The sequence below is a fragment of the Henckelia pumila genome, chromosome 2, assembly GCF_033568475.1.
Source record: "Henckelia pumila isolate YLH828 chromosome 2, ASM3356847v2, whole genome shotgun sequence".
In the NCBI taxonomy this organism is placed as follows: domain Eukaryota; kingdom Viridiplantae; phylum Streptophyta; class Magnoliopsida; order Lamiales; family Gesneriaceae; genus Henckelia; species Henckelia pumila.
Genome location: NC_133121.1, coordinates 112,100,084 through 112,120,177, shown reverse-complemented (window position 1 = coordinate 112,120,177; position 20,094 = coordinate 112,100,084). Strand labels below are relative to the sequence as shown.

The following is a 20,094-nucleotide window of genomic DNA, read 5'->3' as shown; positions in this document are numbered from 1 at the left end:
TATTTTTTGAAAATAAGCTTGAAATACAAGACACAATAGACCACATTCTTTCCTAGAAAAGAAAATAAAACAACGAAATAAATGGGAGTTGCTGCAGCCGATCAAAGGGAGGAAACTGGAGCTGCTCGAGCTGGAAACCGAGCTCAAAGAGAAGGAGGTAGCTTCGACCAACTCTCCTAGGAGGTGCTTCGCCGGAGAAGAAGGAAGATGGAGGAGCTACGTCGGTTATGGATGTGAATAGATGGATGTCGATGGTTTCTTGGAGAGAAACAGGGAAATGTTGTAAGGCTCGGGATTATTTACTTTAATTCAGGATTATTTAATTTAACCCGAACTTATTTAATTTTAATCTGAGTATATTTAATTTGGGAATATTTAAAATTTCGAATTAAATTTTAATATTCTTAAATTATTTAGGATTGGAATTGAATTAAATAGAGGGCCGATGACTAAATTGCAAATTTTGAAGTGATAGGGACTAAATTGCAATTTTCCTTGAATATATCCACTTTTGGCTTTGATGACTAAGCTAGCATACGTGCAAAGACATAAATATAAGAAGGAAAGAACAGAGCAAAACCGAGAGCCCATCTTCTTCAATTGATATTGATCTTTAAATCCCCATATTTTTTATTCAATCATCCGATTTCGATTCCAAAAAGTGTTCTGGGCTCCGTGCGCCGAGATCTTTGATCTTGTGTAAGTATTATGATGTTTCTCGTAGGTTTCAAAATCAGTTAATGTGCAAAAATCAGATTTTATGTTTTTTTATCATGTTCTTGGAATGTTATTGCTTGTATATTGGAAACCGGATCGAAGATGGATTGTTAATGATTTGGTTATGATTTACAGCATGTAGATCGATATATATAGCCTCTAAAATGTTGGTTTATTGATGTTATACTGCTTATGAGTTGTATATGCAGTTAGAAATGGTTTCGATGTTTTGTCGGTTACCGATTTTCAATCGCTATGCCGTCGATTCATGGTTTGAAGACGTTTTGATAGCCTATGACTGAGCTGAGATTTTTGTTTAGATGTTATTGATGTTATAGCATTTTTATTATTCAGTTTCAGTTGACTTTTGAAGGCTAACGACTCTAGACTTTGAGTTGAACCGAAGAAGAAGAAGTTGAGGTTTGAAATGCGAATGACTGATGATCTATTGATGGTTTTGATTCGATTTTGATATTATAGACTTGAATGACATTTGATATGAATGTTTTGATTGTTATATTTCAGATTTGAAGTATTCAAAACCGAGAGATACGAAGGTATAATGACGACATTATGAATAAGGGATTTGAAACTCAAGAATGACGTTTTTTGAGTAGTCTCGTTGAAATCACATACTTGTTTATTGTTTTGATTTGATTATGATGTTGTCGATCCATCTCAGGTGGTGGATCTTTGAATTTGAGTTGATATGATATGTTCTTGAATTGATTCTATGCCAATATCTGAGGCGATCTTATTTTCTAGTCCAAAATGACTACGATATATGGATATCCATGTCAATATCGTTTACGAATACTGATGGCAACGACGTTTTTATGAGTCAATTCGTAATCGATATATGCGTTATTTACTCTACTGTTGAGTCGATTATGATTAGAATTGATATGATTTATTTAGCGCTTTATATGTCGATTATACTGGGAATGATTTCTCACTGGAGTTTATCCTGCTATTGTCTTGTTTTGTATGTGTGCATGACAATATATGGGGCAGGAGCTGGCCAAAGTCAACGTGGGTAGCTCACAAGAGAAGAACGAGACGTGGACTCGGGTTGTAGAAGTCAAATAAATGTATTGAAAGGTGTTATGTATATTAGAAAACACTTGAATGTTGGTTTTGAAGAACTTAGTTATTGTTGTGTATAGTTTTGCAACTTTTGATCAACTTGAAGCAACTAGTTTGATGTATCAAATTCTTGTTATCATGCTTAAAATTTGTTCTATATGATTTTACATGTTTTAGACTTGAATTTGATGGATTAGAAATGGTTGGAAGGATCAAAATTAGCTGATGAAGAACAGAGCATTTTCTGCTCAGAGCAGCGCCCGGTCTGCAGAAAAGAGCAGACCGAGCGCAACCCCTTATTTTCCAACCCAAAGGTTGGGTGAAGATGGGGCGCTCGATCAGCTTTTTTGACCGACCGAGCGCACCCCTATTTGAAAAAAAAATTTGTTTGATCTTCTTTCTTTCTTGTTTAATTAATGATGTTTAATTATTAATTGCCCTAAGATGAGATTATCAACCCGAGACTTCACAACAGGTGGTATCAGAGCTTTAAGTTTCTCGGACTGAGAATAGATGAGCGGGGTAGATCGATTCTGTTTATTTGATTTATTTAGTGATTTCATTCTTATATGATATATGACTGATTACCTTATGATGTTGATGATCACATGATTCTGTGATTAAAGGAGAAGAGTATGTAGTACAGTATTTCAAATTACATGTTAACTGATTTTCTGAAGTTGGTAACAACATATATTGAATAAGTATGAGTCAGAACTAGATCTCTTGAAGATGCATGAAAATGCTAATCAGAGGAGGGCCTAAAACAGAAATGTGTTATGATATGATAATGAATTGTACACTAATCTGTTTGATTATCAGATATGCCTCCCCGACCAACACCGAGAGTTAGACATACATTGGCAGTAAATCAGCCTGATCAGACTAATGCTGCACAGATACCAGTGACAGCACCTAAACCCGGACATATTAGTACTTCTACTGATGTGTTTGGTGATGCTAATCTGATGGAAAAACTTTTTAAACGATTCCAGTCATTCAAACCCTCGAAGTTACATGGAACTGAGAATGCTGTGGATTGTGAAAATTGGTTAGAGGATATTGAGCAGTTATTCGAGTCCCTCGACTATACAGATGATCATCGGGTGAGACTAATAATTCATCAATTACATGGCCTTGCAAGAAGTTGGTGGATAGCGACGAAGAGAGCATTTGAACATCGAGGTACTGTTATTACTTAGGATGTCTTTAAAACTGCTTTCTATCAACGCTTTTTACCTGTTTTTTATCGAAAGGATAAGAGAGCAGAGTTTGCAAGTTTGAAACAAGGCCAGATGAATATTGAAGAATACATTGCAAAGTTTACCAGTCTACTGAAGTTTGATCCACATATCGCTGGGATTTATGTAGCTTAAGCCGATCAATTTATAAATGGTTTGAATCTAAATGTGTTTAATCTTGTAAATTTAGAAAGACCAAATAACTTTGCCGATGCTCTGAATCGTGCAAAGGGAGCTGAAGCAGGGATATTGAGGCAGCAAGGAACACAGTTTGTGCCACAGCAGATGAAACAAACACAAGAGCAGCCACAGATTCCACCACCACCTTGCTTTGATGCTGGAGGAAGTAGTAGTGGTAAGAAAAATTTCTTTAAAGGTAAAAGTAAATAGTTTAAACGTCCAGGTGGTAGCTCTTCGAGTTCAAGTGGATCCAAACAGTTCAGGAGTTGATTGAAATCCAGTACTTTTGATGTTTACTGTTCTAAGTGTGAGGGACGTCACACCAATGAGCAATGTAGATGAGTGTTTGGCACCTGTCATATTTGCCAACAACCAGGTCATTTTGCGAGAGTATGCCCACAGCGAGGTTCCGGAAGTGCACAGGGTGCTGGATCATCTCGAGCAGTGACACAGCCAGAGAGACAAGCATACTCAGTGCATTCATTCCAACCTCAGCCATCAACACAAAGCCGTACTGGAGGAAGTCAAGCTGGAAGCCATCAACAGAGACAACAGGCTAGAGTGTTTGCATTGACTGAGGAGCAAGCACAAGCCGCACCAGATGATGTGATTGCAGGTAACTGCTTTATTTATAGTTATCCTGCTTATGTATTAGTTGATACTGGTGCATCCCACACATTCATATCTGAGCAATTTGTTGCATTGCATTCATTACCTGTTGAAACCTTAACTACTGTAGTGTCGATTTTATCCCCTTTGGGAAGAGGCGTTATATCAGTGAATTCTGTAAGAAATTGTACACTGCAGTTTGAGGGTCATGAGGTTGAGCTAGACTGTATTGTTCTTGGTTTATCTGAATTTGATTGTATCATCGGTATTGATATGCTAATCAAGTACAGAGCCACAATTGATTGCTTTTAGAAAATTGTAAGGTTTAGAACGGAGATGGCTGACAAATGGAAATTTTTTGGTAAGGGTTCACGAGCCCGAATTCCTTTGATATATGTTCTTGCTATGACTGATTTGTTGCAGAAAGGAGCAGAATGATTTCTTATCTATGCAATTGATGTACTGAAAACTAGCCTGAAATTAGCTGACTTGCTAGTGGTTAGTGAATTCGTTGATGTATTCCCTGACAAAATTCCGGGATTGCCTCCTTTTCGAGAGGTAGACTTCAGTATTGAATTGATGTCAGGTACGCAACCGATATCGAAAGTACCTTACCATATGACACCTATTGAATTGAAAGAATTGAAAGAGCAGCTTGAAGATCTATTAGCTAAAGGTTACATTAGAGCGAGTGTTTCTCCTTGGGGCGCTCCGGTTTTGTTTTTCAGAAAGAAAGACTGATCGATGCAATTATGTATTGAATACCGGAAATTGAACAAGGAAACTGTAAAGAATCGCTATCCTTTATCTCGTATAGATGATTTGTTTGATAAATTGCAGAGTTCGTCAGTATATTCAAAGATTGATTTACGATCCGGCTATCACCAATTGAGGGTAAGAGAGGAGGATATCCCTAAGACTGCATTTAGAACCAGGTATGACCATTATGAATTTATAGTAATGCCTTGGTCTAAAGAATGCACCAACAATATTTATGGGATTGATGAATAGAGTATTTCAAAAATATCTAGATGATTTCGTGATCATATTTATCGATGATGTTTTGATTTACTCGAAGAATTTATGTGATCATGCTGACCACTTGAGAACAGTTTTGAAAATGTTACGAGAAGAGAAATTGTATGCTAAGCTATCCAAATGTGAGTTTTGGTTGAACCAGGTGGTATTTTGGGTCATATTATATCAGGAGATGGTATTTCAGTTGATCCGAGTAAAGTTGAAGCTGTGATTAGTTGGCAAAGACCGACATCTGTGCCTGAAATAAGAAGTTTTATGGGCTTGGCAGGATATTATCGTCGATTTATCCGAGACTTATCATCTATTGCAAAGCATATTACATAGCTTACACAGAAGAATGCACCAGTTGTGTGGTCTGAAGCGTGTGAAACAAGTTTTCTAGAGTTGAAGAAACGATTGACTACAGAGCCAGTATTGACAATCCCTTCAGGTACTGGTGATTTTGTGGTATATAGTGATGCTTCTCACCAGGTTTTGGGATGTGTTTTAATGCAGAAGGGACATGTTATCGCATATGCTTCTCGACAACTGAAATTACATGAAGTCAGATATCCAATTCATTATCTTGAATTGGAAGCTATCGTCTTTGCATTGAAAATCTGGCGACATTATCTATATGATGAAAAGTTTGAAATCTTTTCTGATCATAAAAGTTTGAAGTATCTGTTTTTCCAATCTGAGCTGAATATGAGACAAAGAAGATGACTCGATTTATTAAAAGATTTCGATTGTGAAATCAAATATTATCCAGGGAAATCAAATGTAGCAGCAGATGCCCTAAGTAGAAAGGTATGTGCTTTGTCCTTGTCTACTATAGGTGTATCTAATTTGATTGAAGATTGTTGTATTTATGGATTAAAATTTGAGACAGATAGAAGACCGATGAGAATTTTTGTTGTTAGTGCTGAGCCAGAATTGTTGATTCTAATTAAAGAAGCACAAAAATCTGATTTGAATGTATAGAAATCGATCAAATGATCAGATCAGGACATCAGTCTGAGTATAAGGTTAGTGATGATGATGTATTGTATGTGAATAATCGAATTGTTGTTCCCGATATTTCAGATTTGAGACAGACTATTTTGACAGAAGCTCATTGTAGTCGCTTCAGTATTTACCCTGGAGGCAGAAAAATGTACAATGATTTGAAAACTCAGTACTGGTGGAAGCAAATGAAGTCTGATGTGACTGAATTTGTTTCAAAATGTTTCAATTGCCAACAGGTGAAGGCTGAAAGAAAGAAACCAGGTGGCTTATTACAGAGTTTATCTATTTCTAAATGGAAATGAGATCACATTTCCATGGACTTTGTAACGAAATTGCCACGATCATCCCGAGGATGCAATGCTGTTTGGGTGATCATTGCAGATTGACAAAAATCTGCGTGTTTTATTCCCTATCGAATAACTTGTCGTCATGATGAAATGGAAAATCTCTATATTCGAGAAGTGGTAAGACTGCACAGTGTACCAAAGTTGATTGTATCTGATCGAGATCCGAGATTCACTTCACACTTTTGGCATATCCTATAGGAAGCTCTATGTACGCGCTTACATTTGAGTACCGCTTATCATCCTCAAACTGACGGATAATCTGAACGAACTATTCAGACTCTTGAGGATATGCTTATAGCGGTAGTACTTGATTTTGGTACTACATGACAAGATTCTACACCACTTGTGGAATTCTCTTATAACAATAGTTATCACACGAGTATAGAGATTGCACCATTTGAAGCACTGTATGGAAAAAAATATCGATCGACATTGTATTGGGATGATGTATCAGAGGTACCTGAGTTGGGACCAGATATGATCAGACAGATGACTGAGAAGGTGAAGTTGATTCAACAGAGAACGAGAACAATGCAGCATAGACAGACCAAATATGCGAATATTCGACGACGGTCGTTATCTTTTGAACAGGGAGATAGAGTGTTCTTGAAAATTTCACCGTTCAGGGGCACATTTAGATTTGACAAGCGAGGAAAATTATCTCCACAATTTATTGTGCCGTATGAGATACTTGAGAAGATAGGTAATCTTGCTTATCGACTCGCTCTTCCTATGTCTTTATCTGGAATACATGATGTCTTTCATGTCTCGATGCTTTGAAAATATCAACCTGATGAATCTCATATCTTGCGACCTGATGAAGCTGAGTTGGATGAAACTCTTAGATACTTTGAACAGCCGATTCAGATAATTGATCGAAAGACAAAGAAACTCCGAACAAAGACCATTCCATTGGTGAAGATTCAATGGAGTCGGCACGGAGTTGAAGAAGCGACGTGGGAAGTTGAAGAAAACATGAGACAAAGATTTCCTTATCTATTCCACTGATGTGAGTTCTTATTCAGTTTTCTGTTAATCTTTATTCTTATGTGTATACAAACTGCATATCTATAGTATTGATGAATTCGAGGACGAACTCATGTCTTATTGGGGAAGAAATGTAAGGCCCGAGATTATTTACTTTAATCCAGGATTATTTAATTTAATGCGAACTTATTAATTTTAATCTGAGTATATTTAATTTGGAAATATTTAGAATTTCAAATTAAATTTTAATATTCTTAAATTATTTAGGATTGAAATTGAATTAAATAGAGGGTCGAGGACTAAATTGCAAATTTTGAAATTTTAGGGACTAAATTGCAATTTTCCTTGAATATATCCAATTTTGGCTTTGATGAATAAGCCAACATACGTGCAAAGTCAGAAATAGAAGAAGGAAAGAACAGAGAAAAACCGAGAGCCCATCTTTTTCAATTGATATTGATCTTTAAATCCTCATATATTTTTATCCGATCGTCCGATTTCGATTCCAAAAAGTGTTCTGGACTCTTTTCGCCGAGAGATTCGATCTTGTGTAAGTATTATGATGTTTCTCGTAGGTTTCAAAATTATTTTATGAGCAGAGATCAGATTTTATGTTTTTTTATCGTGTTCTTGGATTTCTATTGCTTGTATATTCGAAACCGGATCGAAGATGGATTTTTGAATGAATTGGTTATGATTTACAGCATGTAGATCGATATATATAGCCTCTGAAATGTTGGTTTATTGATGTTATACTGCTGATGAGTTGTATATGCAGTTAGAAATGGTTTCGATGTTTTGTCGGTTACTGATTTTCAATCGCTACGCTGTCGATTCGTGTTTTGAAGCCGTTTTGATAGCCTATGATTGAGCTGAGATCTTTGTTTAGATGTTATTTATGTTATAACATTTTTATTCTTCAGTTTCAGTTGAGTTTTGAAGGCTAACGACTCCAGACTTTGAGTTGAACTGAAGAAGAAAAAGTTGAGGTTTGAAATGAGAATGATTGATGATCCAGTGATGGTTTTGATTCGATTTGATATGATAGACTTGAATGATGTTTGATATGAATGTTTTGATTGTTATATTTCAGATTTGAATTATTCAAAACCGAGAGAAATGAAGGTATAATGACGATATTATGAATCAGGGATTTGAAACTCAAGAATGACGTTTTTTGAGTAGTCCCATTGAAATCACATACTTGTTTATTGTTTTGATTTGATTATGATGTTGTCGATCCATCTCAGTTAGTGGATCTTTGAATTTGAGTTGATATGATATGCTCTTGAATTGATTCTGTGCCAAGATCTGAGGCGATCTTATTTTCTAGTCCAGAATGACTACGATAGATGTATATCCATGTCCAGATCGTTTACGAATCTTGATGGCAACGACATTTTTATGAATCAATTCGTAATCGATATATGCGTTATTTACTCTACTGTTGAGTAAATTATGATTAGAATTGATATGATTTATTTAACGTTTTATATGTCGAATATACTGAGAATGATTTCTCACCGGAGTTTATCCGGTTATTGTCCTGTTTTGTATGTGTGCATGACAATAGATGGGGAAGGAGCTGGCCAAAGTCGACGTGGGTAGCTCACAAGAGAATAATTAGACGTGGACTCGGGTTGTAGAAGTCGAATCAATGTATTGAAAGGTGTTATGTATATTAGAAAACACTTGAATGTTGGTTTTGAAGAACTTAGTGATTGTTGTGTATAGTTTTGCAACTTTTGATCAACTTGATTGTGAGACCTCGATTCTAATCAGGAATTAATCCTATCTATAATCATAAAAAAGTTCCAAGGAATAAAGCAACCTCGATATCAAACCTTGATCAATTTAACAACGATTCGAATTCTGTAAATTCTAGACTCCAAAATCTGCAACTGAATCTGAAAGGAGATACGATAATCCAAATGTCAATCTGTCCAATACAATCCATTCAAACTCGATTCCAACTCCTAAAAAACTGAAAATCCCAAACCGACGGAAAAACAGCTATAAATCGACTAACCAAAACCGCAGACAGCAATAAGTCAATCCAAGGAAACTCTTAACATCCAAACTTTATCCAAAACAACTCAAAATCCAACAATTACTTAAACCCCATTTTTGAATTACACTCAAAAAATCATAACAAATCCGAACGACGCTCTATTTCAAAACCGACTGAGAATAAACGATCAAAACTCTGCCAAGAACAACATACTCAAATATCGAACGATTCTAACAACATCCAAAAAACGAAACGTATCTGATCGGAGAAATACTTACGGTAAAATGGAGCTCTCGTTGCCGTGATCGCTAATCTGCCTTCAGAATTAAATTCCAACGGACGGATCGATCGGAAATCAAAATCACAAAGTTTGGAATGGGTTTGGGGCGTCGTCTATGGAGGAGAGAGGCGAGGGAGAGAGGAAGAAGAAGGAGAAGGAATGGGGAAGAAAATTCAAAAGCCCATTAAATATCTAACAATCTCCATTTTTGCATTTTAGTCCCTGAAAAATCCAAAATTTGCAAAAAAGACCCTGATAAAAAATTAAGTCGGCTCTTGAACTCTGAAATCTCTGATTAACTAAATTAAGCTCAATTAAGATAAATTTGGGGCGTTAAAATTCTCCCCCTCTAAGAATATATTTCGTCCTCGAAATCAAAACAGTTCAATCTCATAAGAACGAGATATAGTCAAAACTACAATCCAGATTCTTCTCTTAGGACTAACTCTGTATCTATTGATCCAACCAAACTTTGTCCTTCTAACTACTTCTTCAAACCCGTAACTGCTCAACTGTACAAACAACTGAAACGATTTGGCTATGGAGCTGGTACTCTATTCGATCATACTCTGAATCAGTTGTCTCACGCAATACGTGACTTAAACAAATTCGGTCTTATCAGCTGAAGAGAAAAAGAAATTCTGATCTGGTAATTCAACAACGAGAATCTGGTGATAATCCGTATTAAAAGACGAAAAACACCTCGTGAAAACTAGGAAGAGACGGAATAGACAACTCTGTAGGCAAGATCGCCCGTCATCTTCAGACTCTAGCGCAATTCGATCAATCTCCGAGACGATTTCTATCTATTTTCTCATCTCTGAATCTCCTCTGAAAGTCAAAATCTTCAGAAAACACCAGTCTCAACACCGATCGAACATGATATCTATCCCATTCTGAACCAGAATAAACTGTACGACAGACCGTCTATCGTTCTCTTACTGCTATCAACTACAGACAACTTTTAGTTATGACTTTCTTCAAATAATACTGATAAGTCAAATAAAATATCTGAACAATCCTAAGCTTCTCAATCAATTCCGATTCGGCTCAAAAGAAGATTGCTGATAGAACTCCTATCTGCTTCAAATTATAACCCAAAAGTACAGTATTCATCACTCAAGGAGAAATTCGATAGTATAATAAATAAAAACAAATATTTCGGTTCAGAGCATCCGCTACTGCATTCGACCTCATCTAATTAGGAATTAATCCTATCTATAATCATAAAAATTTCCAAGGAATAAAGCAACCTCGATATCAAACCTTGATCAATTTAACAACGATTCGAATTCTGTAAATTTTGGACTCCAAAATCTGCAACTGAATCTGAAAGGAGATAAACGATAATCCAAATGTCAATCTGTCCAATACAAACCATTCAAACTCAATTCCAACTCCTAGAAAACTAAAATTCCCAAACCGACGGCAAAACAACTATAAATCGACTAACCAAAACCGCAGACAGCAATAAGTCAATCCAAGGAAACTCTTAACATCCATACTGTTTCCAAAACAACTCAAAATCCAACAATTACTTAAACCCCATTTTCGAATTACACTCCAAAATCATAACAAATCCGAACTACGCTCTATTTCAAAACCAATTGAGAATAAACGATCAGAACTCTGCCAAGAACAACATACTCAAATATCGAACGATTCTAACAACATCCGAAAAACGAAACGTATCTGATCGGAGAAATACTTACGGTAAAATGGAGCTCTCGTTGCCGTGATCGCTAATCTCCCTTCAGAATTAAATTCCAACGGACGGATCGACCGGAAATCAAAATCACAAAGCTTGGAATGGGTTTGGGGCGTCGTCTATGGAGGAGAAAGGCGATGGAGAGAGGAAAAAGAAGGAGAAGGAATGGGGAAGAAAAGTCAAAAGCCCATTAAATATCTAACAATCTCCATTTTTGCATTTTAGTCCCTGAAAAATCCGAAATTTGCAAAAAGGACCCTGATCAAAAATGAAGTCGGCTTTTGAACTCTAAAATCTCTGATTAACTAAATTAAGCTCAATTAAGATAAATTTGGACGTTAAAATTCTCCCCCTCTAAGAATAGATTTCGTCCTCGAAATCAAAACGGTTCAATCTAATAAGAATGAGATATAGTCAAAACTACAATCAGATTCTTCTCTCAGGACTAACTCTGAATCTGTTGATCCAACCAAACTCTGTCCTTCTAACTACTTCTTCAAACCCGTATCTGCTCAACTGTACAAACAACTGAAACGGTTTGGATATGGAGTTGCTACTCTATTCGATAATACTCTGAATCAGTTGTCTCACGCAATACGTGACTTAAGCAATCCGGTCTTATCAGCTGAAGAGAAAAAGAAATTCTGATCTGGTAATTCAACAACGAGAATCTGGTGATAATCCATATTAAAAGACGGAAAACACCTCGTGAAAACTAGGAAGAGACGGAATAGACAACTCTGTAGGCAAGATCGCCCGTCATCTTCAGACTCTAGCGCAATTCGATCAATTTCCGAGACGATTTCTATCTCTCTTCTCATCTCTGAATCTCCTCTGAAAGTCAAAATATTTAGAAAACACCGGTCTCAACATCGATCAAACAAGATATCTATCCCATTTTGAACCAGAATAAACTGTACGAAGACCGTCAGTCGTTCTCTTACTGCTATCAACTACAGACAACTTCCAGTTATGACTTTCTTCAAAGAATACTGATAAGTCAAATCAAATATCTGAACGATCCTAAGCTTCTCAATCATTTCCGATTCGGCTCAAAAGAAGATTGCTGATAGAACTCCTATCTGCTTCAAATTATAACCCAAAAGTACCGTATTCATCACTCAAGGAGAAATTCGATAATATAATAAATAAAAACAAATATTTTGGTTCAGAGCATCCACTACTGCATTCGACCTCATCTAATCAGAAATTAATCCTATCTATAATCATAAAAAGTTCCAAGGAATAAAGCAACCTCGATATCAAACCTTGATCAATTTAACAACGATTCGAATTCTGTAAATTCTGGACTCCAAAATTTGCAAATGAATCTGAAATGAGATAAACGATAATCCAAATGTCAGTCAGTCCAATACAAACCATTCAAACTCAATTCCAACTCCTAGAAAACTGAAAATCCCAAACCGACGGCAAAACATCTATAAATCGACTAACCAAAACCGCAGACAACAATAAGTCAATCCAAGGAAATTAATTCTTAACATCCAAACTTTATCCAAAACAACTCAAAATCCAACAATTACTTAAACCCCATTTTCGAATTACACTCCAAAAATCATAACAAATCCGAACGACGCTCTATTTCATAACCGATTAAGAATAAACGATCAGAACTTTGCCAAGAACAACATACTCGAATATCGAATGATTCTAACAACATCCGAAAAAAAAAACGTATCTGATCGGAGAAATACTTACGGTAAAACGGAGCTCTCGTTGCCGTGATTGCTAATCTGTCTTCAGAATTAAATTCCAACGGACGGATCGATCGGAAATCAAAATCACAAAGCTTGAAATGGTTTTGGGGCGTATTTTATGGAGGAGAGAGGCGAGGGAGAGAGGAAGAAGAAGGAGAAGTAATGGGGAAGAAAAGTCAAAAGCCCATTAAACATCTAACTGTCCATTTTTGCATTTTAGTCCCTGAAAAATCTAAAATTTGCAAAAAGGACCCTGATCAAAAATTAAGTCGGCTCTTGAACTCTAATATATCTGATTAACTAAATTAAACTCAATTAAGATAAATTTGGGGCGTTACAATTCTCCCCCTCTAAGAATAGATTTCGTCCTCGAAATCAAAACGGTACAATCTCATAAGAAAGAGATATAGTCAAAACTACAATCCAGATTCTTCTCTTAGGACTAACTCTGAATCTGTTAATCCAACCAAACTCTGTCCTTCTAACTACTTCTTCAAACCTGTATCTGCTCAACTGTACAAACAACTGAAACGGTTTGGCTATGGAGCTGCTACTCTATTCGATCATACCCTGAATCAGTTGTCTCACGCAATACGTGACTTAAACAAATTCGGTCTTATCAGCTAAAGAGAAAAAGAAATTCTGATCTGGTAATTCAACAACGATAATCTGGTTATAATTTGTATTAAAATACGGAAAACACCTCGTGAAAACCAGGAAGAGACGGAATAGACAAATCTGTAGGCAAGATCGCCTGTCATCTTCAGACTCTAGCGCAATTCGATCAATCTCCGAGATGATTTCTATCTCTCTTCTCTTCTAATCTCTAAATCTCCTCTGAAAGTCGAAATCTTCAGAAAACACCAGTCTCAACACCGATCAAACATGATATCTATCCCATTCTGAACCAAAATAAATTGTACGACAGACAGTCAGTCGTTCTCTTACTGCTATCAAATACAGACAACTTTCAGTTATGACTTTCTTCAAAGAATACTGATAAGTCAAATCAAATATCTGAATGATCCTAAGCTTCTCAATCAATTCCGATTCGGCTCAAAAGAAGATTGCTGATAGAACTCCTATCTGCTTCAAATTATAACCCAAAAGTACCGTATTCATCACTCAAGGAGAAATTCGATAGTATAATAAATAAAAACAATATTTCGGTTCAGAGCATCCGATACTGCATTCGACCTCATCTAATCAGGAATTAATCCTATCTATAATCATAAAAAGTTCCAAGGAATAAAGCAACCTTGATATCAAACCTTGATCAATTTAACAACGATTCGAATTCTTTAAATTCTGGACTCCAAAATCTGCAACTGAATCTGAAATGAGATAAACGATAATCCAAATGTCAATCTGTTCAATACAAACCATTCAAAGTCAATTCTAACTCCTAGAAAACTGAAAATCCCAAACCGATGGCAAAACAGCTATAAATCGACTAACCAAAACCGCAGACAACAATAAGTCAATCCAAGGAAACTCTTAACATCCAAAATTTATCCAAAACAACTAAAAATCCAACAATTACTTAAACCCCATTTTCGAACTACACTCCAAAAATCATAACAAATTCGAACGACGCTCTATTTCAAAACCGACTGAGAACTCTGCCAAGAACAACATACTCGAATATCGAACGATTCTAACAACATCCGAAAAACAAAACGTATCTGATCGAAGAAATACTTACGGTAAAATGGAGCTCTCGTTGCCGTGATCGCTAATCTGCCTTCAGAATTAAATTCCAACGGACGGATCGACCGAAAATCAAAATCACAAAGCTTGGAATGGGTTTGAGGCGTCGTCTATGGAGGAGAGAGGCGAGGGAGAGAGGAAGAAGAAGGAGAAGGAATGAGGAAGAAAAGTCAAAAGCCCATTAAATATCTAACAATCTCCATTTTTGATTTTAGTCCCTGAAAAATCCAAAATTTGCAAAAAGGACCCTGATAAAAAATTAAGTCGGCTCTTGAACTCTAAAATCTCTGATTAACTAAACTAAGTTCAATTATGATAAATTTGGGGCGTTACATTGAAACAACTAGTTTGATGTATCAAATTCTTGTTAGCATGCTTAGACTTTGTTCTATATGATTTTACATGTTTTAGACTTGAATTTGATGGATTAGAAATGGTTGGAAGGATCAAAATTAGCTGATGAAGAACAGAGCAGTTTCTGCTCAGAGCAGCGCCCGGTCTGCAGAAAAGAGCAGACCAAGAACATCCCCTTATTTTTCAACCCGAAGGTTGGGTGAAGATGGGGCACTCGTTCAGGTATTTTTGACCGACCGAGCGCACCCCTATTTGAAAAAAAAAAATTTGTTTGATCTTCTTCCTTTCTTGTTTAATTAATGATGTTTAATTATTCATTGCCTTAAGATGATATTAGCAACCTGAGGCTTCACAAATGTCGTGAGGGGTGTGTGTGTGTGTAGGCGTGAGTTGTGTGTGGATTGGAGACTAGGGTTTAATTTTAATTCTAAGTATGTAAGTATAGGTGGAAAAATGCTACACACTAATTAAAAGTGCTATTCTCAAAATAGCAACTAATATCATAAATTAAATTGCACTAAATAAAGTACAAGTTAAAAATTCTAATTTAAAATATAAGATTGGATTTTACTAGTATGGGAAGATTGGTTTGCAGCCGAAAAAAAGAACAGGACGTCGAAGTTCAAGCTCCGACAAAGATCCGAAGTATTCAAAATATATTTTAGTTAATCGTGATGAATTTTAGATGTTTAATTATGATATTTAATGCTTAAGTTACTTTGAAAGTAAATAAATTTGTGTTTGGAAATTTAAAACATGTACTCAACTTTCGAAATATTAATTTTTTTTTAAAAAATTTCTAGTTCCGCCCTCGAGCGGCTATTTTCTCTTGTGATATTGTTTGTCTTTTTCATTTTAAAAGTTATTGCTGGAGTACGCAAATTAACTGAAACCAGTTTGTTAGTTAACGAATAAGGTTCCGGTTCGGTATGCTCTGGGGGTTGGACCATGTTGTTTACTCCCTCGAGTCCCTGCCTACTCATGCACACCCCTCGATTTAACCCCGCATGAGACCTCTAACTCATGTGAAATGGGTCCCTTCGAGATCAACCTTTTTTCTTTTTTAAAAAGAATAAGGTTCCGGTTCGAATTGATTCCAAGCGTTATCGGTTTCTGATCGGAACCTATATGAACGGGCCGGTACTCGACCCGCGCAGGTGTGGCGATCAAGCCCAACCCAAATGGACTGTCTAATCGTATGCGAAGGAATTCAGAACGGTGCCGCTGCCGCCCATCCGCGGTGAGCTATCCTTAGGGCTGATCTGAACCATCATCTCCAACCTTCTTGTACCGACTACCGACCTGTCACCACCGTCAAGATCGCCGGAAAACGAAGTTTAAAGTGGCTAGTTCTGCGCAGGAAAGCAGATCATAAAGTTTCGTTGTTTTTTTTTTAATTCTTTCTTTGATCTGTTGCACCTCGATTTCATCCAAGGGCGTTCATAAAATCAATTCATTGCTTATTTTTCGTTAATTATGCATGGTAGGGCAGATTTTGCCTAGTTCGTTTTCAAATTTATTTTGGACATTTTTTCACCTACTTCTTTTGAACAGTGGCAGAGTGCTGCCGTCGAATAAGGTTTGCATATATGAACAGCTTGCGTGTGGCCTTCTCTAGGACATTTCAAGGGCTAAAAACAGACCCTAATCTGTAAAATCCTGTGGAAAATATCCCCGAGCCCTAAGCCACAATCGGATTTAAATTATTGGTTTCTATGCCGGAAAATCTTCCCAACACCCCCGGTTTCCAAAATCACTTCTATAATCTGGTCAAAATCCACACCCCTGGTTCCCAAAATCACTTATATGAATCTAGTCGAAAATCCATGTTTAGAATAAAAAAAGCTTACTTTTTTGTATCCTATATCTCACTACCATATTCTTTTGGTTTCAGCAATATACTCTGTTTATGTTTTGCTTTTGCTGGAACTCGACCTCTTATTTCGACAATGAAGGCGATGGTAATAAAAAAGGACCCGGTTTCAAGTATTTTAGAGCAGCGAGAAGTTAAAATGCCTGAAATTAAGGACAATGAAGTAATCATCCAGGTGTGCGCCTGTGGTGTCAATAGAGGTGATGTAATTGATTTGGTTACAAGTGAGGATGGTATCTGCCCAGGCCTTGAATGCTCTGGAATAATTGAAGCAGTTGGAAGAAATGTCAATTGTTGGAAAGTTGGAGACAGGGTAATTCGCCATCTCTTCCACATCAGATGTATTATAGAATGATGATAAATTGTTTCTTTGCCATGCATAAACATAAAATTGTGAATTTCAGGTTTGTGCCATTCTCGAGGGAGGAGGGTATGCTGAAAAAGTTGCTGTACTGGAAAACTATCTTCTTCCATTATCTGATGATGTTGATTTGGAGGATGCCGCAGGCTTACCTTATGCATCATGCTGCATATGGTTGGCTTTATTCAAAATGTGTTATCCCAACACAGTTAGAGACACACTTGAAAATAAAAAGATACTGGTGAGAACCAAGAGTTTAAGTTACCATTCCACACTCCAAAAGGAGTTGATTTAAAAAGTAAAAAAGTGGTTTTGATTCCATATTTTTGTTTGCTCTTGTTTATACCTAAATTTCAATGTACGATGACTTACTTTATGTTAATAATTTATTTGATTTTTTGTCATTGACGTAATTGTTAGTGATAAGTACTAGATGTTTTGCAATTTGTATTTATTTGTACCATTATAGTCTTTCTTTGATATATTCTTCTCTTGTGTTGCAAATTATCAATGCCACAAACAGATTTAGACTTGTGTAATGTTTAGATTCGTGAAGGCACTAGCGGGATCGGTGCACTCGCAATACAATATGCAAAGCTCTTGGGCTTAACAGTTATCGCCTCCACAGGTTACATTGTTTACTTCATTATAGTTTTAAGCCCATGCTCATTTTCGTGACAATTTATGATGTCTTAGTTGTCTGGACTATATCCTTTTTGAAGGAAGTAGCTACGAGTTTTCACTGTGTCGTGATTATGGCGCTGACATTTGTTTTGATCACACATCAACAAACTTTGCGCAGGAGGTTGTCCGCAGATTTCAATACTTGGGTAACTTTGCACCAATTTTTTCATTGAAAGATTTAATGGTTGGCATGAATTTTTTATTTTTTCTCCTCTAACAGAATTTGTTAAGCACCATGATGTGGTAGGCTGTAGCTGCTGCTTAATTGTTTAACAAATCATTTTCATGCTTTTTGAATGAAAATTATGAAAACCAAACTAGTCTTCTGGTATGATTTAAACTCAAATAACAAAAAATCAAATTGAAGGATATACTAAATAAATATGTAGAATCGTGCTAATTCAAACTACTAGAGACCTATTTCTGCGTGAATTTTTGGACCATGACAAGCTTGATCCCACTTATTGGAGTAAGGCTTGATTGTTAATTGTATCAGAATCTGTGATGCCTACTGGCCTATTTCATAACTCAAGTAGGTGCTATTATTGGTGATTCACATGGAGTTTAACTAACAAATGCTTCTATGAAAATGATGATGATGCTAAGGTTTTCTTAAAAGTAGCATGATAATTTACACTTCATTGTTTTTGTTTACTTATATGTTAAAATTTTGAGCAGCCAATATGCTGTCTGGAGTAAATTGAAATTGTGGAGAAATTGATTTTAATGCATAATCGCTAATCATCTTTTCAGGTGTTGATTTTGTTCTTGATTGTGGAGCTTCCGATCTTCAAAGAAACATTGAGTGCTGTTGTCCTGGGGGTAAGGTTTTCATTGTGGATTTCCAAGGAATGGTATCTAGTAGAATAGATCTTGCTATGCTACAAAAAAATCAGGCTGAAATTAAAGGTAAAAATTATTGGCTTCTTTGTAATAATGCTTGGTGTTGGCTAGTCGATTGTTATACAGTTTATCATTATTATTCTTTGCAGTTTTTGATCTACGATCTAGAGATTTGGGTTATAAAGCTTCTGTGATTGCCCAAGTGAGAACTCATTTGTGGCCTGCCATTCTTACAAAAAAGGTTATCCCAGCAGTGGCCAATCGTTTTGCAGTGACGGAAGCTCAAAAGGCTTTGAACCTTTTAAAGGAAAATGATAATATTGGGAAGATTATTGTTTATATGAATTTTGGGAAGACCTGTCGCCATCTTAAGATGGACTAAATATTCATTACCTGAGATCACACTGTAGCTTATTTTTAATAAGAACATTAATGTGATTTGAAAGTTTTCTAGTTCTCCGGATCATTTTGATTTGAGAATCTATCTTGAATGTTATAGTATTAATGTTACCATAAATATCATAATAATATTAATTTCCTTTTTATTTTAATTTATTTCGGCATAAAATTGAGTTGAACAACTATATTGTTTGTCTGTACCCACCATACTATGTTTCAAACATCTTTCGTTTTCATATTTCTAGACAGATAAGTATTCTGTTTTGAAGAATTAAGGAGAAAAACCCGATTCCGTCAATGTTTTGACACTTTCTCAGTTTAGTCCCAAAAGCTTTCACCTACCCAATTTATTCTTTTATGTTTCAAGATTTTGAGAGTATTTGGTTAAGCTTTTTAAACCAGCTTATAAGCATTAGGAGTTTATAAGCTGTTTCAGGAGCTTATAAGTTGTCGCGTCTTATTTTAAAAATAAATGTTAAAGTGTTTGGATGAACTTATTTTAAATAACTTAAAAAAATGTTGATGTGTATGTTATTATAGATTTTTCTCTTGTCGAAATTACCCAAAAAAAAATAAAATACTATGAAATTAATTTAAATAGTAATATATATGTAAAAAAGAAATGAAATTGTCTAACGTGCATATACGGAAAAATTGCAAATTTAGTCCTGTATATTTGTCATTTTGCGATTTTGGTCCTCTATGTTTTCACATTTCAGTTTTAGTCCGCTATCTTTATTTTTTTGGCAATTGTAGTCCTTTTTTCGATGTGGCGCTGACGTGGCACCAATTCAATGCTGATGTGGAGCTGATGTGTACAGTGCCACATAAGCATTTTCGAATAAAAAAAGACCGAAATTGCCAAAAATCAGAACATGCAGGACTAAAACTGAAATGTGAAAACATAGAGGACCAAAATCGCAAAATGACAAACATACGGGACTAAATTTGCAATTTTCAC

General features: G+C 36.0%; 1 protein-coding gene across 4 annotated transcripts; it reads left to right on the top strand.

Moving 5' to 3' along the window:
* Positions 1-16,039: 16,039 nt before the first annotated feature.
* Positions 16,040-19,285, top strand: LOC140881396 (uncharacterized). 4 transcript variants are annotated; one of them, XM_073286679.1, is made up of 7 exons: positions 16,040-16,213; positions 16,868-17,159; positions 17,251-17,448; positions 17,754-17,835; positions 17,930-18,037; positions 18,645-18,800; positions 18,884-19,285. In XM_073286679.1, exons 1-7 carry the CDS (start codon positions 16,155-16,157, stop codon positions 19,114-19,116), a joined length of 1,128 nt encoding a protein of 375 aa, XP_073142780.1. In that variant the 5' UTR covers positions 16,040-16,154; the 3' UTR covers positions 19,117-19,285. The 4 variants fall into 4 exon arrangements, with proteins under 4 accessions (XP_073142780.1, XP_073142779.1, XP_073142781.1 ...); XM_073286680.1 differs by having other exon boundaries at positions 16,066-16,349; XM_073286677.1 differs by having other exon boundaries at positions 16,066-17,159.
* The last annotated feature ends 809 nt before the right edge of the window (positions 19,286-20,094 follow it).

What these genes read in the sequence shown, in the direction of transcription:
- LOC140881396 (XM_073286677.1), top strand. Translation starts at nt 16,689, where the DNA reads ATGCCGGAAAATCTTCCCAACACCCCCGGTTTCCAAAATCACTTCTAT. An exon ending in AACAGTTATCGCCTCCACAG is followed by an intron (nt 17,836 to 17,929) that starts GTTACATTGTTT and finishes TCCTTTTTGAAG; the next exon opens with GAAGTAGCTACGAGTTTTCA. An exon ending in AAATCAGGCTGAAATTAAAG is followed by an intron (nt 18,801 to 18,883) that starts GTAAAAATTATT and finishes TATTCTTTGCAG; the next exon opens with TTTTTGATCTACGATCTAGA.